Source organism: Rhea pennata, chromosome 2 (genome assembly GCF_028389875.1).
Source record: "Rhea pennata isolate bPtePen1 chromosome 2, bPtePen1.pri, whole genome shotgun sequence".
Lineage (NCBI taxonomy): Eukaryota > Metazoa > Chordata > Aves > Rheiformes > Rheidae > Rhea > Rhea pennata.
In genome coordinates this window covers 57748846-57763513 of record NC_084664.1, presented here as the reverse complement: position 1 = coordinate 57763513, position 14668 = coordinate 57748846, and the positions used below count along the sequence as shown (strand labels likewise).

Sequence of the window (14668 nt, the reverse complement as noted above, 5' to 3'; positions counted from 1 at the left end):
ACCCGTGCTTTCATGTATGGTAGGTTGCTGGCTACAGTCTTGGCATAAAAAGATTTTGTAAGAGAAAAGCCAACAGGAAGGGAAACAACAGTGAAGATTAAAGGGTCAATTAAAGTATCCAAAACAAAGGGTTCTGGAGGAACTGCAAAGCTCTTAACGGGGAAATACCTGCATCCAGGCCCACACTGTTTTCCTCTTCCCAAAACTAAGCCCAGTTCTAAGGTGAATATTAAACTTGTATAGGGCCGTGGGGTGAGAAAAAAGGAGGAATTTAAAAGTGTCAGGTGTATATGTGGGAAAAAAGAAAATCAAAGAGCATCAATAAAATAGTATATGTGTGAGGAGATGAAAAGAGGGAATCTCAAAACCTCTACCTAAGGACTTGGGAAAAACACTGACAGTATATATGCCTTTTTGTACACAGATCTCTATTGCTTATCTGTTTTTTCTCTGATGCCTTTAAACATTTTGCTAAACAGTTTTTACACTGTTGAAGAAGATACTTTGTGCTGCAGCAGCTGTTACCATTTGTGGACTCTTTATAGTTGAATTCAAGCAGAATATTTTACTTTGCTCAAATGAAAGGAAAGATGGACTTGTGTGGCCTTTTCTCAATTTTCTCCCCTCACACATTCCTTGCTCAGTGAAGACATATGTGAATTAAGAAAAGTTTGGGTAATGAAAACTGCGGCAGAGAATTATTTTAGGATGTTGGACTTGTCAACAGTCTGCTCAGAAAAAGAAAAAATTTGCAAGGACTCCAGCTTGATTAAAGCTTTTGGTGGTACGACCCTACCTCATTCATTTGGAAACCTTTGAAACTACAACATCCATTAAGTATCTGCACTTTGAAAATGGCCTTTAAATCAGCTTAGTAATGCAAAGCATAGTTTTTCTAGAGGGAGCCCCAAGATGAGGCATAACTATGTGTCAGTTTGGGGGATGTTTCTGTTTGCATTCCACAAACATGCACATATACGGCACATATTAACCACGGACTATCACATACTGTTCACTTGCTACCAGTTTTTCCAGCAATTGCACTGACTTTAGTAGCATGATTTCTTTACCATTCTTTCCCTCCTAGTTCTCCAGGTCAACAGGAATAAATTACTATTATTTCTGCTATTAGCAAGGCCTGCCACATGCCCCAACAACAGCATGCTCAGCTCATCAGCTTCCATGTGAAACTGCTATACAGATGACTGGTTACATTTGTAAAATGTTTTCTTAATTGTCACACAGCATGATCTACAGAATGCCTAGTAGATTGAGATGTCCCAAATACTTGTCTACCTTTAGTGCAATTTTGAATCGTGTAAAAGTTTTCTTATTTTTTGGGGGAGATACTAGTGTTACAGTGTGCTTATTAGGAAGATGCTGCATCACACCTCAGTGAAATGGTCTACTGCACTGTCTCTGTACTGTTGCATAAGCCAAAAAACTGTGCCAGAAACTCCAGTGAAGCATGTTTGCTTTCCTGGAAAACCCGTTATAGGCTGGCCTTTCACTGCAGTGCCCTCTAAGCTTTAACACAGACAAAGTATACATCCCCAGTGGCATGTACCCTCTCTTCCCTCCTCCTTGCTCCCTCAAACCTAGCTAGGTCCCCAAACTCCAATCCCTTCATGTTTACAGAGGATAGTTACTGTTTATCACCGGCTGTCATAGAACCCAAACTGCTAGACTTCTGCAGAAGTGCAAAACTGGCCATAGTGCGACATTGCCTCTGCAGCTGTTAAGGCTTTTTATATGCTGAGCATTAATAGGAGATGAGTTCTGTTCCGCCTGCATTCATGCTGCAATTTGGAAGCAATTCCCTCTCCAGCTCACACCAATTACATATCTGTCTGGCAACATTACATTGCAAGTTTGTGATATGCAAAACAGAAAGTCATATGCCTCTCTGGGAGAGATACTAATCTTTTTCAAGGTGAATAAATAGAAGCCTATAAAACAAACATGAACTTTATATGACCATGGTATCTGATAATGCTGTAAGGGTATATAGTAAGAAATTGTCTTTTTTTTTTTTTTTTTTTTTTTTTGAAAAGTACCAGGGTTGTCTAGAATGTCTTAAGCTAGACTATCAGCAAATTCAAAAGCAGTGTCTGTTTCATCCAAATACCCCAAAATGTGAAAACCTGTACCAAAAAGAGAAAGCTGTTTTGTACTGCACAATACCAATTTTTTAACTTACCACTAAATATATCTGAAAAAGTAACTATTAATGACTTAGACTGGGCAATGCCCTGAGAGTATTGTGAAAGTATAACTTAAACAACAGAGAAGCATTTGAAATTGCAGAATTTCAGTGCCATAAAAGTACAGGCAGTGTAGTTTATACAAAAATTATATACAAAATATATACTTATACAAAATATAATACAAAATATACTTATACAAAATTTCTTCCTATACTTTTCTTCGAGTCTTCCGCTCCTGGCACTTCTATACATCACTCGTAAGACTGCTATAGTTTCTTCTGACTATAGTGATAAGATGTGCACTATTTCGGTCCAGTGGAGTCCTTGAAGTTGTCGGGTTTTACCATCAATAATTAGAATTAATTATTAATTTATTACATATATCATATATCATATATATATATATATATCATATATATATTATCATTAATAGCTCTGTTAGCAGATTTCTGCTGTGATCATCTACCACCTTGAAGAAAATCACCTCCAGTAATTTTTGTCTTTACTTACTCCTATTCATAGTTCCAGATCTTTGCATGCAAACTAGTGCCCACCTACAAGGACTAGGTGTCTGTTTTCTGTTCCCTATCTAAATAGCGCTTCTCTGTACCATCACTGCAGGTTACATAGCTAGAATGTCATATTCCATTCTTCTGTTAGCTTCTAAAAAGGAAGGATAACTGCATTGGGAAACATTAAGGATTTTGAACGAAACACTCCCAAACACCTCATGTGCTTTATATGCCTACAGATTCAAAACACAGAAAATGGTAATGAGTATGTATTTACGTGATTTCACTCCTGAAATATCTTCTTTTTTTTTCTATTGCTAGGAATGTTACTGTTGCAGATCTGCCAAACTTTAATACCTGTGCTGATTTTTCAAGTTCAATTATATACCTCTTCAGTAAGAAATTATTCAAAAATGTCTTTTTGTGCTCTTTACTTCAAGTGGCTGGTTGGTAACAGGAAAAGATAATTTCTTTGCATGTGATACAGAAATACCTGATGGGGAATCCTAAAATCCAACCATTGGCAAAAGAAACACTTTTCAACTTCTGAGGTTGGTCAGAGGACCTCAGTGGTCCCCATAAGCATATTTTACCTCAGACAATAACACTACCAAAAACATTTAGCCTTTTTCAATTTCAAGAACAGGTACTGAAATCCATCCACCTGGGGTGCAATCTTGGGAACTTCACATTTTGTACATAAGACTGTCCTCATTTGGCTGTACTGTGATTTCCCCTTTATCCTTCCTCTCCTGCCAGCTGTGATGGGCCAAACGCAGCAGTGTGTAACATAACCTCTTTTGAAGCACTACGCAATTGGTACACTTCCAATACTGGGTAATAACTGGTGGATGCATATCAAGGTACAGGTGTCCACAAACAAAAGCAAGAGCAGCAATGAAGGGCTGCCTTTGCAAATGAGCTACTCTTCTTTTAGAGAGAATTAATTCTACAATCAGTGAGATTCCAACCAATTTCAAGGTAGGGAAGTATAATACAATGCATAGAAAAACAATATATATACCTTGAAAAATGAATCAACCTACTATAATCCTCAAGTAATAGTAAATAAAAAGGCTACCTGGCTCAGGAAATGCCTGAGATACAGATTAACAGAAATGGAGAAAACTCCAGCTGGAAGAGTCACTAATACTTGCTTATCTTTTTTTATATGTTACCCCAAGCCTCCATTATTCGCCATTTTTGGAGACAGGGTACTGGGTCAGGTAAACATTTGACTACTGAACATACTCTCTTTCTGTCTTCAGGTTCTCTTGGTAGTCTTTTGAAATAATGAATGAATGCAAAAGTTCTGTAGTGAGTGACAAGAAAAAGAAAACAGATCTCTTAGATGAGTTTGATTGTGATGACCAGTGTCTGTCTGATTCCTGTAAACATCAGTCTATTACGTGCTATGCAAAAATAAAAGGAAGGAAGGTACAATCTCTGTTCAAAAATTGGAAGTCCATGGAAGGTGGCTTACAATGTTTCTTTAAGTAGAAAACACATGAGGTTTTCAAACACTGTAGCTTTTAATGTAATATTTAATCAACTACAAACCTTGTGTAATTTCACATATAATTCTCAATAAAGAGCAGGTAGCCTCAAATATGTGTTTAGACATAATGAATTACATCAACATTTTTTCACAGCTTTAACTTCACACTTAACAGTCACGCAACTCTAAAGAAATCCATATGCACCATTATTTACTACTTACTTTTTTTCCTCTTAAATCTAGACAGGGCAATGACTTGTCCTTGATGACAGTGTTGGTATACAGTCTCAGGGTTCAGATTCACATTCAAATGATGGCAGCATAACAAGTCTTAGAGAGGCAGCAACAGATCAAACGTAGGCTGCCCAACAATGACATAATCATAGAGTCATAGAATCAGTAAGGTTGGAAGGGACCTCTGGAGATCATCTAGTCCAACCTCCCTGCTCAGCAGGGTCACCTAGAGCATGGTAGACAGGGTTGCATCCAGGCGGGCCTTGAAGATCTCCAGAGAAGGAGACTCTACAACCTCTCTGGGCAACCTGGTCCAGGGCTCCGTCACTTTCACAGGGAAGCAATTCCCCCTCACGGTCAGGCGGAACTTCCTGTACTTCAATATCTGCCCATCGCCTCTTGTCCTGTCACACGGGACAACTGAGAAGAGTTTGTCCCTGTCCCCTTGACACCCTCCCTTCAGGTACTTATACACATTGATAAGATCCCCCCTCAGTTTTCTCTTCCCCAGGCTGAAGGGTCCCAGCTCTTGCAGCCTTTTCTCATAGGGTTGATGCTCCAGCCCTCTGATCATCTTTGTAGCCCTATGCTGGACTCTCTCCAGTAGCTCCATGTCTCTCTTGGACTGGGGAGCCCAGAACTGGACACATCTGGCTTAGTTTAAAGCATCAGTGAGGATGGTTAAGCTAAGTTGCATTTTCTCACAGTAGAGCAAGTGAAGAGCATACACACAATCAGTTAGCAACAGCTACCATGTCTACACTAATGCAGGCAACTTATTAAGCTGTCAAAATTCACTGTGCAGTTGAGCCCTTAATGTAATGTGGACTACCTAAAGAGGTTTTTCCCCTTCTCACTCACATTGCCTCCACCTTTTCTGTTATTGATTAGACAAGAAACCAACTGGCAATCCAGTTCTACTTCCATCTTTCCTCAGTACACTGAGGTAACAAGGCCTCTCCAAAACCTGCTTCTGGAATATTACCTCTCCTCTCCTGCACTTTTTTTTTTTTTTAACAGATAAAAGAAAGCATCATCAGTCTCACAGATTGCTAACAGTAGCTCAAAGAAGCAGCTGCAAACAAGAGCCCTTGTTTTAAAGGTTAGATCCCACAGTGTATAACTGCTCCAAAATCAGGATAACTATCACCAAAGTTTTTAATATTAAAAAATTGCCCCCAAATGCACTACGTACAGGATGAAAAAACAGACATTTCAGTAATTCCAGTTAATTCCTTAGAACAATGCTCTCAATTTAACTTAACATTAGGAATTATAGAACATTAACAATAGTTTCACACTGAAAAGTCATAACTTGTTTCTAGGACTGGATATCTGCAAAACATCCACATGTAGCAGAACACATTCCTGCTGATACCAGATGCTTGAGGTCAAAATCAGAGGTAAACCTAATCAAGTATAATTCATATCCTTTCTAATTCCTTTGAAACTTCCTTTCAGACAATCTGAAACCAATACCCAACTGTCATGTAATTTATATCTGCTTACACATCACTTCTGAATTTTGCCCAGCAGGCATTGGAAAGCTTCAGTAAAATTGAAAAATTGAAATTTTTGTATGTGAGATTTCTTTACACTTAATGTCTCTTAAACGTAACTCTTCCACCACCAACATTTTGCTACAGACCTCAGTCCAGTCTTTGGATTTCCCCACTTCTGTGACCCAAAGAAGAGTGCATATTAACTTTGAGGAAACTGGAGGTCATAAATTCTATTCACATGGACACATGATGACTATTTTAAAAGAGGAAGGACATGAACAGTCACACTCATTTTGGACAGGGATGTGAGAGTCTGGAAATGCTGTTAACTTGGTGTATAGTAGACACACCAAGTAGATAAGTAGTAAATATATAATACTCCGCATAAGAGAATTCAGTATTTGCGTATCTTGCTTATGAAGGGGCAGGGGTGGTAGAAAACAGTTACACTACATTGCTTCAGATTCCCTGGGCAATATATGAATACAATAAAGAGAAACTTCTTCGAAATCAGTGTAGCTAGATCAAGTGTATCAACCTGTAGTTAAAGCAATGCAGACAAAGATCAGAACTATCACAGTATCACAGAATGGTTGAGGTTGGAAGAGACCAACCTACTCCAACCCCCCCTGCTCAAGCAGGGTCACCTGGAGCATATTAGACAGGATCATATCCAGGTGAGTTTTGAGTATCTCCAGAGAAGGAGACTCCTCAACCTGTTCCAGTGCTCTGTCACTCTCAGAGTAAAGAAGTTCTCTTCTCCAGAGACATTCACTATACTTGTTTTGCCCCTGAATCCACCTCAGTCTGGAAGAAGCTGGACCTACCATAACATTTTCTTTCCAACTGAGTCAGCATGAGTCTTCCCAGAGTGAATTATGTCCCCAAGTTCAGCTTTTCAGCTTTTTTAAAATACTATAATTAAAGTTAATGCAGCTCATTGCTAACAATACACTGCCAATAGTCGATGGTCTTAATATTTGATTATAGCAGTATTTATGAGAAAGTAAATAATTCAAAATACACAAAATGTATGTGCTGGTAGAAACAGTGGTTTACTACTCCATAACACTTTTAAGGTACTCCTAATACATTCAAAATTTTGGATAATATTCTTGGCCCTTCCTAAATGACATACTGGGCATGAGAATATCCTAAGGACAACTTACGAAGTCTAATTCTCTTTCTGCAGTGGCTAAATTGTGCTGTAGTAGGACTGGAAAAATACTTACGCTCTACAAAGTAAGAGCTGGCATCAATCTTCCAGATAATCTGACCACGGTGAGAGCCATTGACGCCACGGTTCTTGTAGTCCAAAAAGTTTTCAGACAAGACTTCATCTACAAACAAAGAAAACAGTCTCATCAACTGCTTGTTAAGACAATATACATAGCAGAGAGCCAGCCTAAAAATATGCCTTTGACTCAACAGAACATACTATAGTTGCTAGACAGCTTGGCATCACATGTTGAGAAATCAGTTTTTTCCACTCATTTTGATTTTAAATAAATACAGCTCTTAAAATTAGTTTTCCTTGAATGTAATTAAAAAATATATATCCCTGCAAAACTCTCAACAATTAAAACATCTGGTCTACAGTGGATCAATCCCTATCTAATTAAAAAATAATCATCCAGTTGGAAGAGAGAATGATAGTAAAAAAAAAAAAAAATACCCCTTGGCAACAATTCTTCCCTTTAAAAAACATGGAGAATACATTTAGCTATCTATACTACACTAACTATTGTCCTAACAGATATGTTTATTTCTTGCAGTACACGTAGTGAAGGATATTTAGGTCGGAAGAAGAATTCCACAAACTGGATGCCTTCACAGAAAGCACACAAACAGCACCCAGACTTTAAACCAAATGACTGACAGTGAAATGCCATCCACTCTTAGCATTTTGAGAGACCTAGAAGCTGTGAGATTACTAAACTGATTTTTGGAGAAGTCTGTATCAGTAGTAACTGTAGCAAACTGTTGAAAGCTTTGAGGTTGAAGGCTGAGAAAGTAACTTTCTTTCACGCAAAGGGCTGTGGGAAAATAAAGAAGGCTGAGCAGCGGGTATGAAGAGTGGCCTTTCAATAGTCCATGTAGTAACATGTGCAAAATGTAGTTACATTTTTAACTTGTTTCCAGGTTTCACATCAGGTGCCCCAACTAGCTCTTTCCCAGACAAATCTGCAAGCCCTCTGCAGCACAGATGTGAGCAAACACATCCTTCCTGGCCCCACGCCAAGGGACTGCCCCCTGACCCTCATTTATTCAACAGTGTAGAAAAACTCACCATCAGAGCTACACTCATTTACTTACGAGCTTACGCTGCCTTTTGAACAAAAACGTACATGTTGCCACTACACCATGCCAGTTCTCGTAGTTTTGAGCACCAATAAATAGCAACAGCACAGCAAAAATAAAATAGACATTTACCTATTGTTAGAGGGGAACAGGGCTCATGGGCATTGGCCTGTGACAGGCTTAAGTGGTTGTGAACTCAGAGGCTGAAGCAATGGCCCGGGATGGGCTGTGCTGCTTCTCCCTGCCTAGGTCTCATTATTCAAGCTTCATGGGAATGAAATGGATTTCACATCAGTGAACTATCAAAGCATTTTGCAAAGTGAAAGGCAGCATCCTCTGTCTACAGAGATCAGCGAGCAACCTCCTGGATTTTTCCTTTCAGCAAAAAAGACAGTTTTACATTTAACAGAGATCTGTACAAATACCTTTTAACCAAGTCAGCCTAGTTGCTGAGAGCCCTGGGTGGTTGCTGAAATTCTGCTCTGAAGACAATGCCGCTAGTTAATGGTCACAGTAAAAGCTAAGAAAAAGCACAAACCACTAAATCCTAGATTAAAATCATCAACTATAAATGCCGTGTGAATTGCTCACTTCATTATCTCATTGGTCAATGAGGAAACAAAAAAGACACCAGAGAACCTGGGACACTGCGTCCGAGGGTGCATTTACACTGTGACAAGTGTAATATAGTTCAGAGCTAGCTCTGAACAAGCTGCATAGACACACGGAGCGGCACACAGGAATGCAGAGACATGAAATCAGTTCCCAGAGCTAACATGGAGCTAACATCCAGCTCCAGAGCTCACAGTGCTACGCTACCACTAATGAGATGACTCTCACCATTCTCCATTGCATGTTATGGGCACATTTGAAGCAGAAATGATCACCAGACACAAGATAAATATGCAAAAAGAAACAAACATATAACCAGAGAGGTCTGTATCAATGGTCAGGTCTATCTGTTGCTGGAAGTGTGCTAGACTGGCCGCTCTGCTGCGGAAGTCTCATCCAGTTTTTGGGAGATATTTTCTTTGCCTGCAGAGATGCCTGCATACTCCTGCACAGGTAGGTACAACAGGCTACAGGCCTCAGTTTGACAATTATGGGATTGTCACACAAAACTGAGCGTGGCAGTTTCCACCATTCTGCAACTTACTGTTGAGCTTAAATGAGTTTTCAAGGTGGAAATCTGGTCATCAAAAGAACCTACTATGATGGAGTGCCAGGTACCTGTAAGTCCCAGTCAGAGTGCACTCAGGATTTCAGAGTAGGTCTGAAGAACAGATTTTTTTTTTTTTTCAGTAGAAGTAAAAAAATAGGAAAGAACAAAGGCATGTGCATTTTTGAACAGATTTATATATTATGCCTATAAACATGGCAAAAATAAATAAGATAAAAAGATATAAGTAATGAATAATGTACTGATGGATTAAGGTAGTGCAGAATCCAAGCAGATATCTGCATTGTAATTTAGCAAAAGTTAATCTCACTCTCAGGGGCTTGCTAAATGATATACAAAGGAAAAAGGCAAGAAAACCAAAGAGCAATATATTTATTTATATATGTATATATGTATACATACGTGTGTGTGTGAGAGAGAGAGAGACAGAGAGAGAGAGAGAGAGAGAGAGAAAGAGAAAATTAAACTGAGATTAGACTTCCCAATGGAAGGAAACTAAACTTTCACTGAAAGAAAAAAGCAGTAGGCGGATACCAATGTTATTCCTTTGGTTTACCATAGTTGTGCTCTCAAAGGAGGAAGATAAGTGGGCTACCAACACTAAACACTTTGGTGCCGTTCTCTTGAGGGATTTACAAAGGAAATCCTTTTAAAAGAGGTCATTAATGATTGCAATGGATAATTATAAATGGCAACACTATCTACAACACATTTTCCCTTTGCTGACTGGCTAATTGTCAGGAATTATTTCACTAGCTAGGTTTTATCCTCTTTATAACAGTGGAAATTTTTCAGCACGTTCACATATTATATTTCTATAGTAACCCTTCAACAGTAAAATCCTTTGGTATGATTTCTATTCATCATCTATATTTTATAGTTGGTTTCGTTTTCTTTTAAAGATAAAATTATACATTAAAAAGGCCAGAAAAGTATATACCTTTCTTTAGAGCTTTGGCTTACTGATGACAACTTCAGCAAAGCACCATTGTGGAAACAGACTATTCAAAATTAGGCACGCTATTTCTACATCATTCTGTGGAACCAGAAATACTCTAATGTACATGTACATTAGATTTAAACTTTTGAAATGTCTCTTTCATTTTGGCAGGGAAAACACTCCATACTTAAAGGTGAGCCTATATTAAGATACTGTGCTGAGCTGGAGCCTGGGAACCCTGACCATCCCCCTCGCACTAACTGGGCACAGAGAGCGTTCTTAATTTAGACACACTGCTCTCCACTTTCATCACTCATTGCATTTATTGTCATATTTAGCCTCTGTAAAATGCTGGAGATGCTCTAATTTCTGCCATGCTATTAAGGGTAATTACTGTTTCTCAAGATACATTGTTTATAAAACACTGTGCTTGCTTGAAGAGGTTTAGCTGAGCTAAACTGGGTGGCTTTGTTTAGGAAATAGCAGGCATTTGAGGCCACAGTTTACTGATACTTGGGATCCCAGAATCAGAGGAAAAATGCTGTGTTCATGCATATTATTTGTTCAGGCCAGCTGGCACATACAGTGGATCAATTATTGCTCATCTTCCCACAGCTGCCATAATGGCAGCATGAACTCTGCATCACGCGCTCTCTAATGTGAGCATGTGCACATACCCACACCAAATCCATTTGTAGTGCAGCCTGAGACAATAGAGATGACTGCAGAAAGCCCTTTCCTTCTTTCTGTAGGAAAGGGGCAAGGAATCTGGAAAATCAAGTTAAGAAAGGGACTGCTCTGCATTTGCATGGTCAATGTATGTGAACGGAGGAAAGGTAAAGGCAGGTCTGTCTACAGTCATGAACCAACAAGTGAGAACAAGGGGAAGAACAAGGTGTTCCCACCAAGTAACATTTGCACACTGTCTCCTGCCATGGAGAAAAGAAAAAGTGGTGAACAAAAAGGACATCATCCAAAGCAAAAGGTCATGTCACAAAGCATGTTTTGACAGGGAAAGGATGGACACACATGGACATGGACACGCACTTACTCAGACACACACAGTTTACAAAGTTAACAGACAGTGGCCACTCACGGCCTATAGGCTCAGGCAGTAGAAAAGATGTCTTAACATGAATTTACAATGCCCCACAATACGCAGATCACACCACGCAGAAGCTGTGGACCCTTTAAATTTCACCTGCCAATGTCATCCGTTCATGTATATTACATGAAAAAAAAAATGTCTTGAGGCTGTTTCTTTTAGCTCTTATAAAATGAAGGAACTAGTTGATAGAAGCTTAAAGGTTCAGAGCAAGAATAAGACAAATCTGCAATTAATGCAAGTAAAATATACATAAAAATGTCACGACTTAGAAATCCATTGCACAGGGTCCTCTCCCAGTCAGAAACAAGCATTGTCTCTTGAAAAGCTAGGTATCACCTCTTTCCAAAGAAATAAAACTTATTTTTAGCCCACCAGAAGTGTAGGATAGTGAAGATTTTAAGGCCAGACAAATTTTAGCTCTAGAAAAGCACACATAGGACCAAAAGGGAAACCTTTCCTTTTCAGTTTTTTAAAGGATATGTTTTTGGAAGTGAAAGATAAGAAAGAAATGTTTCCTGGCAGGGAACAAGACCAGCAGTAGCTGAAATCTTCAAGGTGGACGGAATGTATGGCTATGTCCTATCGACCTGCTTTAGTTGCCAGCTGATCGCATTCCAGGCGTGCTCTTCCCTGAACAGGGACGCTATATATGCAGCACATCAACAAAGAAAATTGCTCAGATATATCACCTCTTCCTATGAAAAATACACAGCTGCTTAGCATACTATATTTATAGACTAATACTTATGCTGCATGTATATGTGAAGAGATGATACGGTATGTTTAAGAGAGAGAAGATATGTGCAAGGTAAAACAAATGTTACTACGTATTCCTACTGAGAACTCTAGTAAAGCAGCAACTGACCTTAAAAAAATGTTGCACATTAATTCCCCAAGGTAAATGGTGAAATGCTTCGCTTCACCTTTACACAAAAGGAAGAACAGAGTTAATGCTGCTCCCTTTCATACATTTCAATAAGCAGCTAATGGCTTTTGACATTTTTCCAATGAAGCAATGTAATGCATCTCCCTCCCTCTGTTTTTGAAATGAGATTAACCTTTAAACTAGCCCTCCGGGTAGCTGGCAATCCCCACTGCTCTTCCTGGATAGCCAGAGTTTTGGCCTACTTGACCAAAGGGAAACACTTTGCAATAACCATCAGAACTGAGGCCTCACTTCCCCAGATGGAAAACAGCAGAGCTAGTGTAGAAGGTTGCCAAAGGAAGGAGTGCTTGGGATGTACTGTCCTTTGAACATCAGCTGCTTCTGGCGGCAGACGCAGGGGTCAGGCTGGTGGCCATGACAGCAGGGAGCTGCTGTAGGTCATTCTCCAGCTCCCCTGCTCCTCTGCACAGAGTGGGGCAGGCTGGTGCCTCCAGGGCTGGCGGGTGAGAGGGAAGGAGGCTGCCCATCCACAGGGCTGGGGCTGGGGCAGGGGCCGAGGCCGCCAGGCTGCTCACACCTCGCCGGGCCCAGGATGGACAGGGGAGGTGATGACGAGTAAGCAAGGCGCTGGACAGCCAGATATGTGAGAAGAAGCTACACGGACCAAGGCATGCTAGAAGTAGATTTTTTACAAGTGGTTTGAACCAGCAGCAATTTTGACAGACAGCTTGTCCTCACCAAAGACCTACAGCACAGTCTGCCTTCTACTACTAAAAATATTCTGCATTGTCACTTCCATGCTGAGAGATCCCAGCATACTTCACAGGCGCTATATATAGAGAGATAAAGAACCATCACTACCAAAAAAAGCTATCTTTCAGATGAAAGACAGTAACCAATTGATGAAAAGCATGCTGTTCTTCAGAGGAATTAGGAAAAAACGTTGCTAAAGGCCACCCATCAAAAAGATCTACAAAAAAGCGTAAAGGAACTTGAAGCGCTGTCAGCAGACTGCACTAAACAGACCAAACCTCAACATTTGAAAGCTTGCCCAAAAACCTCACAGAGAAACAGAGTCAATACAGCTTTCTGAGAAGCATTGATGTAATACAAATTAAAAATAGCAGAGTGACCCTTTTGGTCAGTTTGGCTTTAGTTAAGAGGGAGAAATGAAAAAACGACCCCCTGTCTTCCCAAGCAATATCTTGCTCATAAATATAACCAGCCTATCTTTCCACATTCTCAAAGAATAATAAGGTAATCACAGAATTTAGAATAACATGGGCTACGTCCAAAGAAACAAATAATTAACATGAGATAGGAACAGAATGTCAGAAAGGTTCCTGAATGTGGTACACTATCTCAACCTCTTACTCATTGTTAATGGGATTTAGCACCACGTATTACAATGCTTGCTTTCTATAAAGTTAATGTAATTATTATGTAAAAATAGAACCTGCACTGTATGTCTTGATCCCTTATGAATAAGAAATGCTGTACTGCTTAAATTATGGAAGGATTTATAGTCTTTAGTTGAACAAATTTGCTTTAGCTTGAAATTTAAATGTGCTTGTGGTCAATATGTATATCTGTACTATAATGACATATGAATATAGGTAGTAGAATGCCTTTAAAAATCATTTTCTGTACAAATTGGCCTAGCTCTGGTTGATCTGTTTTGCAATTTACATGGTAAGCTGTGGGAAAGGGATGCTGCAAAGCATGGAATATCAATAAAATAAAATTACATTTTGCAAGATAATACAAATGTAAGCCACATATAAGCTTTCTACTTCTGATGTTTTTTCTCTTAGTGCCTAGTTCAGCATTCAAAGGAGAATGTAACAGGATGACAACAGCTTCTTCGATTTACAAGCGCAGAACAGTAACAAGCTGTATCACATTATGCCAGTGTTTTTGTCAATGGTTCCTTTCTGCAACCCATTAACATTGCAAAGCCTAATCTGTGGAAACCATGCTACCAAAGAGTTTTATAATAAAAGCAGTCAGCATTCTGTAGTAGACAAGCTGTTAGTGAGAAATGCATGTAGAAGAATAACGCCAATTCCTTGTTTACAAAGACACAACAGTAGAAATCTATAAATAATGACTATCATTATAGGAGTCAATAGGAATGTTTCCACTGGCTTCTCTGAACTATAGGTCCTGCTCTAATGTGAATCAAAATTTCACTACGTTAATTCATTTGCCAATTTCTACTGCCTTTTTATGTCAGGCATGAATGCAACACTGCTTTAGTAGGTATAAAGCGTGTGCAAAACTCATCTGGAAGAAATTGC

At 39.3% G+C, this 14668-nt stretch overlaps 1 protein-coding gene across 1 annotated transcript in view; it reads right to left on the bottom strand.

Annotated features, from left to right (window-relative positions):
• The window catches only part of HECW1 (HECT, C2 and WW domain containing E3 ubiquitin protein ligase 1), a 177678-nt gene that overhangs the window by 153481 nt on the left and 9529 nt on the right, over positions 1–14668 (bottom strand). The window contains exon 2 of the mRNA XM_062567920.1: positions 7186–7293. Coding sequence (XP_062423904.1) covers positions 7186–7293 — 108 coding nt within the window. The remainder of the gene's footprint in view (positions 1–7185; positions 7294–14668) is intronic.